The sequence below is a fragment of the Podarcis vaucheri genome (assembly GCF_965113315.1).
Source record: "Podarcis vaucheri genome assembly, chromosome: 13".
Taxonomy (NCBI): Eukaryota; Metazoa; Chordata; class Lepidosauria; order Squamata; family Lacertidae; genus Podarcis; species Podarcis vaucheri.
In genome coordinates this window covers 28,149,454-28,164,090 of record NC_138751.1, presented here as the reverse complement: position 1 = coordinate 28,164,090, position 14,637 = coordinate 28,149,454, and the positions used below count along the sequence as shown (strand labels likewise).

At 44.6% G+C, this 14,637-nt stretch overlaps 2 protein-coding genes across 6 annotated transcripts; one reads left to right on the top strand and one right to left on the bottom strand.

The window, feature by feature from the left end:
- The first annotated feature begins 2,253 nt into the window (after positions 1 to 2,253).
- LOC309517592 (butyrophilin subfamily 1 member A1-like) lies at positions 2,254 to 10,792 on the top strand. 5 transcript variants are annotated; one of them, XM_082196820.1, is made up of 5 exons: positions 2,265 to 2,415; positions 2,842 to 3,058; positions 4,426 to 4,749; positions 8,952 to 9,062; positions 9,676 to 10,792. In XM_082196820.1, the coding sequence occupies exons 3-5, from the start codon at positions 4,473 to 4,475 to the stop codon at positions 10,182 to 10,184; spliced, it is 897 nt and encodes a 298-aa protein (XP_082052946.1). In that variant the 5' UTR covers positions 2,265 to 2,415; positions 2,842 to 3,058; positions 4,426 to 4,472; the 3' UTR covers positions 10,185 to 10,792. The 5 variants fall into 5 exon arrangements, with proteins under 5 accessions (XP_082052945.1, XP_082052946.1, XP_082052942.1 ...); XM_082196816.1 differs by having other exon boundaries at positions 4,332 to 4,749; XM_082196818.1 differs by having other exon boundaries at positions 2,272 to 2,415; positions 2,904 to 3,058; positions 4,332 to 4,749.
- A 1,724-nt stretch (positions 10,793 to 12,516) lies between these two features.
- LOC309517890 (olfactory receptor-like protein OLF3) lies at positions 12,517 to 14,425 on the bottom strand. The gene has a single exon (XM_082197453.1). The coding sequence runs from the start codon at positions 14,044 to 14,046 to the stop codon at positions 12,973 to 12,975; it is 1,074 nt and encodes a 357-aa protein (XP_082053579.1). The 5' UTR covers positions 14,047 to 14,425; the 3' UTR covers positions 12,517 to 12,972.
- Positions 14,426 to 14,637: the final 212 nt, after the last annotated feature.

Genomic DNA, 14,637 nt, shown 5'->3' with positions numbered 1-14,637 from the left:
TGCTGGAGGGTCATGGGTGAATATGAGTCTCATTACTGATAATTGAAACCTGCTCTGGGAGCCTTTTTCAGCTCAAAGAGTGGAGTGAAAACAGTTTAAAAATGCACATTAGTGGCATGCAGAAGGCTGCTTACCTGTAAGGATCTCTTGTTGGACTGGGGCAACTGTCTTCAGCTTGAACCAAAATGATTTCTATAGTTTGCAACGATTGCAGGTTATTTCACTTTGTGCTGGCACCCGCCAAGGACTCAGCTGCCTGAACAGAACCACTTACATGCCTATCATGACTATCACAACCCGTAAGGGTGGATGGAACAAGGATGTGGCTCCTCAGAAATATTCCTGGCCTCTCTCCTGAATGTTCAGCTGTTTTTTTTTAATAAAAAAAACCCTAAGTCTCTAGCCCTTTTTCCGGGAAAGCACCCAGACAGACTTTTGTCCAGTTGCTCTCTAAAAAAAAAATTGCTGTTGCCTTCTATTGTTTTCTGGCTAATGAATGAAAAGGCACCGTAATAACTGATGAGCTCTAAGCCCTTATTTTTTTTTGTACTTTTTATTTGTATTTAACACTATGAAACAAAATAAATATACTGGGCTACTCCAACTGATATTCTGGTTGTCCTAAATAAAATGTCCGGCTACAGAATAGCTGCAATGATCTACCATAAAATGTGGAGAACTCTGCCAGTGTTAGAGAATTACATGCCCATTTCTTCCTGGTTAAGGGGTCCCACAGAGATGCCTTGTCTGAGAACCTCCAAAATCCTGTTGCTGGGTTTATTTTTTAAACCAGGGATGGGGAACCTGTGCCACTCCAGCTATTGTCAACATAGCCAGTGGTCAAACACTCTTCCATGCACAGTTCATGAGGCAGAAAGAGTTTCAAACTTTAAACACTTCCTGAAGGCCCATCTATTTAAGCTGGCATTCCCAGGCTCATCAGATTCACCATGTTCTATTATTTATTGATATTTAACTGAATGCTTTATTGATAGCTTTTCTGTTTTTACTTACGTATTTCTTTGTATTTTTGGTTTTAAATGTTGTACATACATTTTTATTTTTCTTACCTTACTATGCTTTATGTAAACCACTTAGGTATATTATATATTAAGTGGCATATAAATCTTATTGATGATGATAGTAGCAGCCACATGTTCCCTATTCCTGCTTTAAACAGTGCTATATAAAGCTGTTACATAGCCTAATTCTATAGTAAAGCACAAGATACAGTTCTAAAGAGACATGGGATAAAATATGAATGTGAAATATACATGAATCCTTCCTTTCTTATTCAGCAATACTACGCACCTTGAGAAAATGAGTACTCTGAAGATGTCTTGGTGCCGAAATGCCATCAAGAGACAATGAGTGAAGTGAACCTGCTCCTCATCCCTTCAACCTCAGCTGCACCTTAGCAATGAGATGCAGGGATAACCTGACTAATCACCATAGGCAACATGACCAGTCACCAGAGACTGGCTTTGTGACCTCATCTATCCATTGTGGTCTCACATTCATAGGCTGTGGCTGTGACTGCCTGGGAAATCTCACTCCCAGTTTACTTATAACTGCAGGAAAGGCTTGTATCTGTTAGCTGCCAGCTCTACAGTACTTTGGGTTACCTGCTAAACTTACTTTTTAGCAAATTGGCAGGTGCTCTGTCGTGGTCCTATAACAGAAGCGCATGTCTACAACAGGCACCAAAGCTAAACAAGCTACAATCATCAGAGCGGAGCATGTAATTCGTATGGATGCCAGTGGCAGAATTAAACCCAATCTTAAATACCACTAAAATCAATGGAAATTTAAAGTGGTCAACTTTAGCAGACTCATACCCATTAAGTCTGAAAAGCTGAGCTCATTGTTAGTGTGTAGACTTATGGGCCAAGCTACACATGACAAGATGTCACCTGAAGATATATAAATCTCTGCTCCCCCCATTTTTTAAAACTGGCTGCTGGATGGTCTAGTTGAGCCTGTGGTGCACTGGGAAGTGGGATTTAACTTGTCCCACCCCCAATATTACAGCACCTTCCCCCCGAAAAAAGCTATTGCATTGGGATGGGAGCTTCCCTCCCTTTCCAAAAGGCAGTTGACATTTTTGTTGAGACCACGGAATGAGAGGAAAAGGCTACCCCACCCACCCCTCCCCACCCCCTTGTGCTGCTATACTGAACAAGAGACTCAGTGCCTACAGTGAAGAGTAATGGGGCCACACGAGGGCAGCATAAGCCCAGGAAAGGAGCCTGTAACTGGAGAAGGACGAGGGTGGGATTTCTTTAATGGAGGAGAACTGGGATTCCCAGCATGCAACAATTGGAACAATTGGATAGCTTTATCGTTCAAATTCCAAGCTATTGAGAAGAGTGGCGGAAAATGACAGACCAAAGGGGGGATGCACCAAAGAAACAGGTACGGACCCCTAAAGCTTTTGCCAGGATCCCTGCTCTATTCATAAGTTAATTAAATTTCTAACACACTTTACCAGGGCGCTAAGAAAATAACAGCCCCGGCTCCCAGTATTCAGATACTTTCCTGTTTCATTTTTTTGGTAGAGTGGATCACAGTCTTACCAAACTGAAAATCAGCAAAGAACATCAAGAAAATGAATGTGCATATGTGTGTGTGTGTGTGGTTTAGATTTCAAAAAATGTATAAGACCCCTGCTCCTATTACTTTTAACAGTAGTTTAATCGGCTGGCATTAACAGCTGACGAACCCCCAGGCCATGAAAAGCTTCCCTTGTTGATCTCTGCAGATGGAGCTCCTGTTAAAGTTACTCAAGGATTATTTCCTCTTAAGCAGCTGGCTATCTAATGTATGCTTGTTTTCCTATAGAGCCAGAGCAGCTCGTTTTTTGAGAAAAGTTTCTAACCTTTTTTTAGCTATAAACTTTGAAGGAAGCAACAGTGTTCAAAGTCTGCGCGGCACAAGCAAGCTATGACGACACTTTCAACTTTGGGAGGGGGGCAGAATTGAGTTTTACCTTCCGCGGCACTTTCACTTTCATTTGCTGTGCCATGCCAAAGAGGACAACCGCAGCCAGGAAGGAGCGGTGAGTTTTCCCCCAAACTCTGAACCTTCCCTCAAAGGTTCTTGTTCTGTACATACATGTCTCTTTTGTCCTCCCGTCGTCGCTGATCAAACAGGTTTGGCTGGGTTTACAGAATAATAAACAAACTTGAGCCAGGGCTATGGAAGCAGGGTGATATACTGTTTATAATATGCAATATATATACCTGTGTCAGGTGGAAGGCACAACACAACGTCTGCACTAGAAAATAAATTTGTTGCGCTTACCTGGGAGAAAAAACCCCATTGAATTCAATATAATTTACTCCTGAATACGGACAGATATAGTTGCTGCAAAGTTCTTTTCTTGCTTTTGCTGTAATTATCACAGCTTCCCCTCTATGTTTTTGTCAAACAGACTTTGGAACTTGACCTGAATGTACCCAATATGCACACATAATGGAGTACTCTGTGGTATATTTGATACTCACAGAGCATGAAAAGGCAGGACATCACTTCAACAGAGCTGTGTGGAGATGGAGCATATTTGTTTTGTAACAAAAGGAAAACTGAGCAGAATGGGGCCAATCTATTTTTATTATGTGACTCCTACCTATTTAGCATTCATTTTGGGGTGAGGTTGGGCTCACCTTTATTTAGAGGGAGGTAACTGATATTTGGGACACGGGTGGCGCTGTGGGTTAAACCACAGAGCCTAGGGCTTGCCGATCAGAAGGTCGGCGGTTCGAATCCCCGCAACAGAGTGAGCTCCCGTTGCTTGGTCCCTGCTCCTGCCAACCTAGCAGTTCGAAAGCACGTCAAAGTGCAAGTAGATAAATAGGTACCGCTCCGGCGGAAAGGTAAACGGCGTTTCCGTGCGCTGCTCTGGTTCGCCAGAAGCAGCTTAGTCATGCTGGCCACATGACCCAGAAGCTGTACACCGCCTCCCTCGGCCAATAAAGTGAGATGAGTGCCGCAACCCCAGAGTCGGTCACGACTGGACCTAATCTAATGGTCAGGGGTCCCTTTACCTTTTTTAACTGATATTTGCAACCACTGGTTCCCCTTGACATTATGCTTTTTTCCAGAAACTTGTCCCTCTTACTATATTGTTGGATGAGCATTTTAGGAATGTGGTATTGTTTGTTGTTTCATTCTTTTCAATGGCTTTTGATTTCCCCCGTTTGCATTTTGTCATTAAGTTGCTTATAAATTAATAATAATAATAATAATAATAATAATAATTAATAAATGGGTTGAGGAGTCTCCTTTTATGAAACTGAAATCGTTCTGTAAAATTATTGTGCATCCTTCAGCTCACAGCTCATGACAGTTTGCAGAAACTGGTCAGCCCCATCTTTGCTTCTTCAATCCAATCAGAAGAGAATTGACTCACCTTCCTTCTCCTAGAGACAATTTTTCCTCCTTCCGTAAACCTTTGACTGGAAGGGGCCAAGATGTCCAACAGTGTCTGCTGCAAATTGGTGGACTACTTGGACGAGCTCACAGAGGAGGAATTCAAGAGATTTAAGATGCACCTCGAAGACTACCCACTGGAGCAAGGCTACAAGCCGATCCGGCACTGTAAGACCGAGAAGGCTGACCTCACTGAAATAGCACGGCTCATGGTCAGGGCCTACGAGGAAGCGAAAGCATTGCAGATGACAGTCAACATCCTCGACCGAATAAATAGAAAGGATCTGTCGGCAAAAGTCAAACAAGAGATGCCAGCGTGTAAGTAAACAAAGGAGCCCCACCATTCCAGGCTTCGTACGTCTCTTGTCCAATTTGCTGTGAATTCTGCGCTTCATCCGTGTATCAAACATGCTTGAGAAATGGCCATAGGCTTTGCCCACGGAATCCTGGGAACTGCAGTTCAACCATCACAGAGCTACAAACTATGGCTCCCATAATTCTTTGGGCGGAATCCGTGTACTTTAAATGTATGGTGTGGTTGTGAGCATCAAACGGTCTTCGCTTGTCTGCTGTGTGCCTAGGTGGGCAACAATGGATGGCCATCCGTCATGGATGCTTTAGCTGAGATTCCTGCTTTGCAGGAGGGTTGGACTAGATGACCCCGTGGGTCCCTCCCAACTCTATGAATCTGTGATTCTAAGATGGAAACCCGTCTCTCCAATGCAGCCGTGTAGGACCAGCAACAGTCCTTGAAGGGCCTCATACTTGCAGTGGAGCCCTTGTCCTCCATGCCTGGTGAGCTCACCACTGTCCCTGATACCTCAAACTCATGCTTTGTCCCCTTGCCTCCCTGGCAGCAGAGAGTCTCCCTTCCTTGCCAATGGCGACATCACTGGCACTGCCACTACCTCAGTGCAGCTGACTAGGGCTTAGTGAGTAGCAGTGGCTGCCTGGCCCAACCTCCTGTGTTTAAAAAGGTGGCCATACACTGTTCCGTGCTCCATATTGTATGATGAAGCCTCGCAGTTGCAGGAAGCTGTACTAGCCTTGTGAAAAAGTCCAAGCACATATGGAGGTTTAGCCAATGGGCAGCTACATAGCACCATATTTGTTATGTGCTTCTGGGGGGCTGTGGGCCCTGGCAGATCCAAGACTATGCCAGCTGTGACACTGGGCCTCCAGCAGTTTCTTATTGTGATATTTCTACAGTGGTACCTCGCAAGACGAATGCCTCGCAAGATGGAAAACATGCAAAATGAAAGGGTTTTTGTTTTTTTGAGTTGCTTCACAAGACGATTTTCCCTATGGGTTTGCTTTGCAAGACGGAAACAGTTGCGACTTGACTTCGAGGAGCAACTCATAGCACGCGGTGTGGTAGTCTTTTTTGAGGTTTTTGAAGACTTTGGTGATTTTTGAAGCTTTTCCAAAACTTTTCTGACACCGTGCTTTGCAAGACGAAAAAACTCGCGGAACGAATTAATTTCGTCTTGCGAGGCACCACTGCATGTGACTGAGGCCCTCCGATGATGGGTGCAACTCTGCCCACAGAACAGCCTCAGGCTTTATACAGTGGTGCCTCGCAAGACGAAAAGAATCCGTTCTGTGATTCTCTTCGTCTAGCGGTTTTTTTGTCTTGCGAAGCAAGCCCATTGAAGGATTAGCGGATTAGTGCTATTAGCGCCTTTTAGCAGCTTATCTGCTGATCGGATCAGCTGATAAGCGGCTAAGCGGCTTAGAAAAAGGGGGGGAGGAAAAAAACCATCAGGAACTCGCAAGACAGGGGCGCCGACTTATAAAAAATATTGGGGGGGCCCATACCGGGGTCCTGCCGCTGGTTCGCTCGGGTAGCCGGGAGAACGCAGTTCGAGGTGGCGGTGTTGGGGAGAGACCCTCGCTCAGGGCGCCACTAGACTTGGCGGCCGGCGGCCTATCTGGGGGGTTTTGGAGCGTATTTCGGCGGAGCGATTGGGGAGGAGGGGGCTTGTTGCCGGATTCTTCAGCTGAGCCGGAGATCCACTGCTGGGGGGTCCCTGGGCCGAGTTGTGAGCACGGCCTGCTGAAGGGAGATCCAGCCGATTGCGCGACGGGGATGGTCGGGGCTCTCCGGCTAGGGCGCGCGGCTGGCTGGCTGGCGAGGGAGCAGGTGGGGAGGAGGCGGGGGTCCTCACTCTCTTAGGAAACGCACCCACGCGCCCGATTGCCACGAAGTCCGAAGGGTGCGTGTGTGGAATTAAAAAGCAAAAACGAGATACGGGCAGGGCAGGCAAAGAGTTTTCTGCAAGAGGATGGAGGGCAGGTTGAAGAGAAAATCACTCAGGATGAGACAGTCAAATCAGCCATGATAAAATGGGCTCAGGATATTGGGTATAACATCATGTTTGAGGACTGGGAAAGGTTATGGACCACCGGTATGAAATTCACGGCATGTAATGCCTTGAAGGAAAATATTATGAAAATGATTTATAGGTGGTACATGACCCCAGTCAAGCTTGCAAAAATATATCACCTGTCTGATAATAAATGTTGGAAATGTAAGGAGGCTGAAGGGACATTCTTTCACCTCTGGTGGACTTGTCCAAAAGTTAAGGCCTTCTGGGAATTGATCTATAATGAGTTAAAAAAGGTATTTAAGTATACCTTTCCCAAGAAACCAGAGGCCTTCCTCTTGGGCATTGTTGGCCAGAAAGTGTTAAAGAAGGATAGAACTTTCTTTATGTATGCAACTACAGCAGCAAGAATACTTATCGCAAAATATTGGAAGACACAAGATTTGCCCACACTGGAAGAGTGGCAGACGCAATTGATGAACTACATGGAACTGGCTGAAATGACTGGCAGAATCCGAGATTTAGGAGAAGAAACAACGGAAGAGGACTGGAAAAAATTTAAGGACTATTTACAAAAACAATATAAGTTGTATGAATGTTAAAAATTTACACGATTCGGAAACTATAGCTTCAGCAATTAGATTTGGGAAACAGGAAATTATATTTTAAGTAAGAAAAGGTCAAAATCTAAGGTAATACTATGTTTAATTTAAGATATAAGTAACTGATGAAAAGTATGTTAAATTTAGAGGTATAGTATTTGAAAAGTACAAAATAAGGTACGAAACAAGGTAATAATTTGCTGATATCTTTATTATAAAGAATGCAGGGTAAGGGAGATGCGAGGAAGTCCAGTTAGTTATATAAAAAATGTGTTGAATGGTTGGTTTTCTTTTCTTCTTCTTTTTCTTTTTCTTGTTCTTTTACTTTTTTCTTCAGTGTATGTTTCTAACTTTGTATTTGAAAACTTAATAAAATATTTATAAAAAAAGAAGAAGAGAAAATCCTTTCGCTTTTCTGGGGCTCAGGGAAGTCTCAGAGCCGGAGGTTGGGGAAGGGACCCCCTTTGCTCTGCCCTCTTCTCCCGTCTTAGATTCGCATGGGGGTCCCCGCCCGAGCTTGCCTGGCCACCGGGCCACACAAGGGCCGCGCTCTACGCGGCGCACCTTGCTAGCCGCGCAGCTGTCCTCCGCAGCTGCGGAGTGGCCCTGCACCAGTGCCCAGCCCCTCTGGGCGCCCGCTGCGCTGCCAATGACAAGCGGGCGACGTCGCGGGCGGGGAAGGCGTCGCTTTCTTTCCCGATCCTGCATCCTCCCAGTCTTCCAGCCCTTTTTTGGGTTGGAAGCTCGTCTCGTTCGCCCTTCTCCTTTCTTCACCCTGCGCGCAATTTTCCTCCCTCGTCTCCCTCCCCATTTCTCCTGACTGACTGACTGACTGACTGACGGGCTTGGGCTCAGGCTCAGGCTCGGGCTCGGGCTCCGGGTCGGGCTCAGGCTCAGGCTCGGGCTCCGGGTCGGGCTCGGGCTCGGGCAGCCACAGCGTCGGCGGTGTTGGCGATCGGCGGCGCGGGGGAATGGCCCTTCCGGGGGAGCCGGCGCTGCTCAATGGGGTTGCCAAGGAGACAGGCCGGCCGCCCCCCTCCTCCGGCCCGGTGCCCCCCGCCGCGCGGGTGCCCGTTATCGAGCTGGTGCGCACCGGGCGCCCTATAAAAGCCGCGGACGCGCCCACCGCCGCCCGAGATTATTGGGGGGGCTGAGCCCCCCCAAACGATTTTTTGAGGGGGCTCGGGCCCCCTCAAGCCCCATGGAGTCGGCGCCTATGTCGCAAGACATTGTCGTCTTGCGAAGCAAGCCCATAGGAAATTCGTTTTGCGAAGCACCTCCAAAATGGAAAACTCTTTCATCTAGCGAGTTTTCCATCTTGTGAGGCATTCATCTTGTGGGGCACCACTGTACTGCACATTTCTATTCCATGAGCCCTATATCAATGAAGCAAAGTCTGGAGGAGCCCTAACTATTGCAATACTATGCAGACCCTGATCCTATTTGCATCAGTTTATTGATGGGACTTCCGCAAACGGACACTGTTCTTGTGCATGCGGTGTAAGAGGAGCAAAAAGGGGATGGGAAATCTTCTTTCTTTTATTTACTTATCTTTAACCAGAATGTCATTTTTTTAAAACAACAACAACAGTTTTCCTGCAGCCTATGAAAGCAGTGGCCTCGACCAGGGAAGAAAAAAGAAAACGGGAAGAAAGGTTTCTGTCCAGTATCACTGACAAGTTTTGCGGGACTCAAAAGAAAGGTTAGTTTACGGGGACAAATAGAAGAAGACGCCTTCTGGAATGGTAATTTTGAAAATAATGTGCAATTTTAAGTTATACTTACCATATTATAATTATCAGGGCCTTTTTCTTCTTAACAGCAATGATATAGTTATGAATATGAGTTTGTAATTGTCATAATAATTACATCATAAAAATATACCTGTAATATTTCAAGGAAGGCTTTCCTGGGTTCAACCTGAAACTATGCCCAAATCTACAAAGTTGTTTTTTGGGGTTTTTTTTAGAACTTATCCTAGGAAGGAAAATAGCACATGTTTTTTTTCTGGTTAGCAAAGGTACCATTAAATAACATTCAGTGTTCCTAAAACGTTGTTCTTCACCTTGAGATGTCTGTGCTCTGGAAACTGTTACCACTAAAGCAGTAGAACAGGTATAGGGAACAGTTGGTCCTCCGGGAATTGCTGAACTACAACTCCCATCAGCCTCAGGAAGCACGGCCAATGACCAGGGATGATGGTAGTTGTAGTTCAGCAACATCTGGAGGGGCAAAGATTCTCAACTCCTACAGTAGAAAGTCATTTCTTCAGCTGGTAAGGTTGTTTGCAAATTATTCTCCATCTCTGTTTTTAGTGGAAGTCACACTGGATCCCAAGACAGCCTTCCCTACCCTCATCCTTTCTGAAGATCGGAAAAGTGTGTACCTGGGCAGCCAGGCCCAGGTTCTTCCTGACAACCCTGAGCGCTTCAATTTTTCGCCATGTGTCCTCGGAGCAGAAGGCATCACCTCTGGGACTATGGAATGGGTGGTAGAGGTGGGCAAGGCCAAAGCATGGGCCATCGGTGCAGTCCGGGAATCCATAGGGAGAAAATGGTACCAATGCATCAGAGTTACTGAGGGGTTTTGGGCACTGCAGCTGATTGGGGGGGAATATATGGCCTCTACCTCTCCTTCCACTGTCCTTCCACTGTGGAAATCCCCACGACGGATCAAGATACTCCTGGAGTACGATTTTGAAATCCTCTCCTTTTATGACGCCGACTCCATGGAACTTATCTATACTTTCAACTATCCTTTCTCTGAGAAGATGTTTCCCTTTTTCCAGGTCTGGGATACCGAGATCCCCCTGAAAATCTCATAAGGGTACATTTTTAAGATGACTTAGGCTGCAATCCTACGCTAGGGCTGTGTACGCATTCCTGTTTGCTCCGCAACAGGTGTGGTTCCATCGCTGGCTTGGGAGCAGTGTACACAACATTAGTTACAGTCCATACGTGGTTTCCTAGGAAATAATCACATTTTGATGCGTTTTCTGCCAAACCTGCCTGGATTCAAACTGAGGAATCAGGACAACCTAGTAATGTGTACACAGCCTTAGATGTGGCAAGAAACAGTGAATCCACCAACCAATTATGAAATTGAGCTGGTAATTTAAGGAGAGATGAGTTGGTGAAATGGCCCCTCAGCTGGTTCCTGGTACCGACCAAAGAGGAATGGTTATGTAAATTATGTGAATATTTGGAGCTGTCCAAATTGATGGATGTAATAAGACTAAAGCCAATGAATACAGTCAAGAAGGAATGGAAGTGCTTGAATGATTATTTAGAAAGACAAGGTTCTAATGGAAAAATTTGGCTGTGTCTAGAATGACCTCATGAATGGAAAAGGGGAAACATACATATATACATATCTATATATTAAGATGAAAATAATACTGAAATACAGATAAAATATGAAATGTGAAAGGAAGTGTTGTGAGAGTGATGGAAGTCTATTACTATTATTATTTTGTAAAATAGTGTTTATTGTATTGAAATATTATACTTTTCTTTATTCTTTTACTGTCTTTTTTGCTTCCCCCCTTCTTTATTTTTTTCTTTCTCTTTATAGTATTCTTTATGTGTGGCTTGGTATTAATGTATTTACTTTGCAATAAAATTTTTTATCAAAAAAATAAAGAAAAGAAATGGCCCCTCACACAAATTTGTTTCTTTGGCGTGTTTGCTTGAGATTAAGTCCTATTGAGCTTGGTGGGTCTCCTACGTTTCTGATGAGAAATGAATATGCTTACATTGTTCATTCCTCCACCCCAAAGAATGGCATGGGTTGCCTTTTAAACCTCTTTATCTGCTGTGAAATAAAAAAAAAACATTGAGGGGGTTTGCAAGACATTCTACTATGAAACGAGAAGAAATCCAAATGTGTAAAATGTTCTTGTTGTTTTTATACTTCAAGTTTAAAAATAGGGTTATGTGGAAGAGAACACTGTGATTTTATATTTTTCACATGTCTGATTCAATCTATCTTTTCTTTGGCGGGATATTTAACATTGCATCTCTCGGAGAAAAGGACAGTGCTTAGAGGCACAGTCGACCCACTCAGTAAAGGTGTGTGGTTTTCTGTACATATTCATTTGCAGCCCACTACAACAGTGGTCCCCGGTGAGTGGCAAAGGAGGCAGCCATTTTGAGTTACTCAAAATTTGAAAAACCACCTCAGAAAGCGGCTTTGTGTGAAAAACAAATGGCAGCTGCTGCGATTCTCTTCTTCTCAAAATAATGTCACCTCAGCTAACAATACAGCAAACAAAGAAGCTATATTTTGGTGTCAGGATGGGTGACATGACTGAGAAGTGGTCCTTGTCAGTGTTGGTGCAGCACACCTACTTGGGAGTAAGTCCCATTCAACTCTGTGAGATTTGCCTCTGACAATTTGCTGTATTTCTCTCATATATTCCCCACCCCAATGCATTGTACTTGCAAAAGAGGGTAGCTTATGGGTATATTCACTCCACCACTATTTAGCACACACTGGGGATTCCAATGCACCTTTGCACTTCCAACATTGGCTTGTGGTTTCAGTACTCTCAAATGCCAACTTCAGCAACACCTCATCTCTCATGGGAGAAAAAACAGCTGCTTTGCTGCTAATGATATGTGTGAATGGACTGAGTCCACTGAGAGGACTGAAGTGGCAGACAACAGTTATTTTGGATTTGTTAATATCCAAAATATTCTATAGGTATCAAACTTCTAGTTCAGCATAAGGCTACCATCTCTATTCCCAGTCTATCTTCCTTTCCCTTTGCGGCGTCTTACTGTAGGGATGCTCCACCACCTCGTTTCGGACTCTCTTCCTCTGATTGTTTTTTTAAAAAATCTTAAATTCAACCATCTCCTTAAGCCAACATCTGTTCACCATGATTTTCCATGACTGTCTTCTTGACTTTAATACATATAAATGGCCACATTTGAGAGGGCGGGCAGGGGGAATTAGAAAACCTTTTGGCAACACAGCAGAGGACTTGGAGTAAGCAGTCTAGAATCTTGACTCAATAGGAGAAATGGCCTGTGTCCAGGTAGGTAGGTTGTCAAGGTAACAATGGAATGCCTCCTTTGTGACATTCCTTGTTGATGAATTAAAAGTATGGAATCGAGAGGTGTCCAATGAAGGAGTTAGGATAGGTAGCAAGAGCCTGTGAGAGAGATGGCAAAGAGGAGATATCGATAAGATACCTTGGGGTGTATTTATTGTTTGCATTCCCCTTTAGCTTACCTAGTCCATAAAATGTTACACGCAAACAGCACCAACCTCAATGTGTTTCCCCTGCAAATTTGGATTAACCTGATAATCCTCTAAATGGGGCAAAATCAAACTCCAAACCACTCCTCTTGGGGTTGCAAGTGAATTGTTTTGAGGTGGGAGGATCATTCATCACTTTTAGTGACTCGTTTTCATGCCCATTACTTCCTCAATGCTTTTGTTTCTTTTTTGGCAGTCTTAAATGTTCATCTTGTATCAAAACAATGTTTCCTCCTAGAATGAGTTTCTATACAAGTCCATTGTGTGGACTAATTAAGTGATTAAGCAAATTGCATGTCTCCATCTGCTCTGCCACCTTACTGGATGTATAAAAATTCACAAATGGATCAATGACTTTCAGAAATGATATTTTTCCCTATTGCTTTAGCCAGGGCTCCTTTGACTTCCTTGTTCCTTAGGCTGTAGATTATAGGATTGAGCATCGGAGTAACGACTGCATAGAAGAAAGCCAGCATCTTGTCCTGGTTGGGCGAAGTGTTGGATCTGGGGCTCATGTAAGCAAAGATTGCTGTGCCATAGCAGAGGGCAACTACGGTCAGGTGAGAGGTACATGTGGAGAAGGCTCTCTGACGACCTCCTGAAGACTGGATACGTAGGATAGCACGGATTATATAGACGTAGGAAAGTGTGACCACGATACAGGGGATCACCAGCACAATGGACCCTGTCACCAGAAACAGAATCTCATTGATGGAAGTGTCTGAACATGCAATCTTGATAACAGCCAGGACTTCACAGGCAAAGTGATTGATGATGTTGGAGTTGCAGAAGTGAAGGCGCACAGTGAACACCGTATGCAGGAGAGCATTGAGAAATCCGGCTGTCCAGGATGCTAGCACCAACTGCGTACACACTGTCCTGCTCATGATGACCTTGTAATGCAACGGATGACAGACAGCCACATATCGGTCATAAGCCATGGCTGCCAAGAGGATAAATTCAATGCTTCCGAAGGCGAATGAGAGATAGAGCTGAGCCATGCACCTGTTGTAGGAGATGGTCTTGTAGCGGGTCAGGAAATGGATTAACAACTGAGGCACCACACTTGTTGTGTAGCAGATGTCCAGGAAGGACAGATAGCTCAGGAAGAAGTACATGGGTGTGCTGAGCCGTGGGTCTATGTGGATGGCCACGATGATGAGTGTGTTACCTGTCAGGGTGATGAGGTACATGAAAAGGACCGCTGCAAAGAGGTAAAGGTTGGTGTCTTGATCTTTGGAAAATCCCAGAAACACGAACTCCAGGGCAATTGTTTGATTGTATTGCTCCATCACACACACAATGCTTGAGCTAAGAGAATGAAAGCAGGATTGAAATGGGAAGTTTTGGAACAGGGATGGTTTTACACCTAAGATATGGAACGTGTCACCCTCCAGATGTTGTGGGACTCCTGTTCCCATCAGCCACAGGCAGCAAGGTCAGTGGTCAGGGATAGTGGGAGTTGTAATCCAATAACATCTAAAACAGGGGTCATCAACCTTTTCCAGCTGTGGGGTGGTCCACCATCCCTCAGACCATGTGGGGGGCCGGACTATATATTTTTTTTTGGGGGGGAGAAGAAGAACGAATTCCTATGCCCCACAAATAACCCAGAAATGTATTTTAAATAAAAGCACACATTCTACTCATTTAAAAACACCAGGCAGGCACCACAAATAACCCAGAGATGCATTTTAAATAAAAGGACACATTCTACTCATGTAAAAACACACTGATTCCCGGACCATCCGTGGGCCGGATTGAGAAGGCGATTGGGCCGCACCCGGCGCACGGGCCTTAGGTTGCCTACCCCTGATCTAGAAGTTTCGGGTTCCCCATCCCTGCTTAATACCTTACAACTCTCAATGAATACAGGCATTGCCTAAATATGGAGGTAGAAGATGTGGCAAAAACAATACAAAATGCATTCAGGATTAATACAAAGACAACAAAGGCAAAAAAAATTCCCAGGAGATTGTTTGATTATATTTAAGGATAGAGAAATGAGAAAT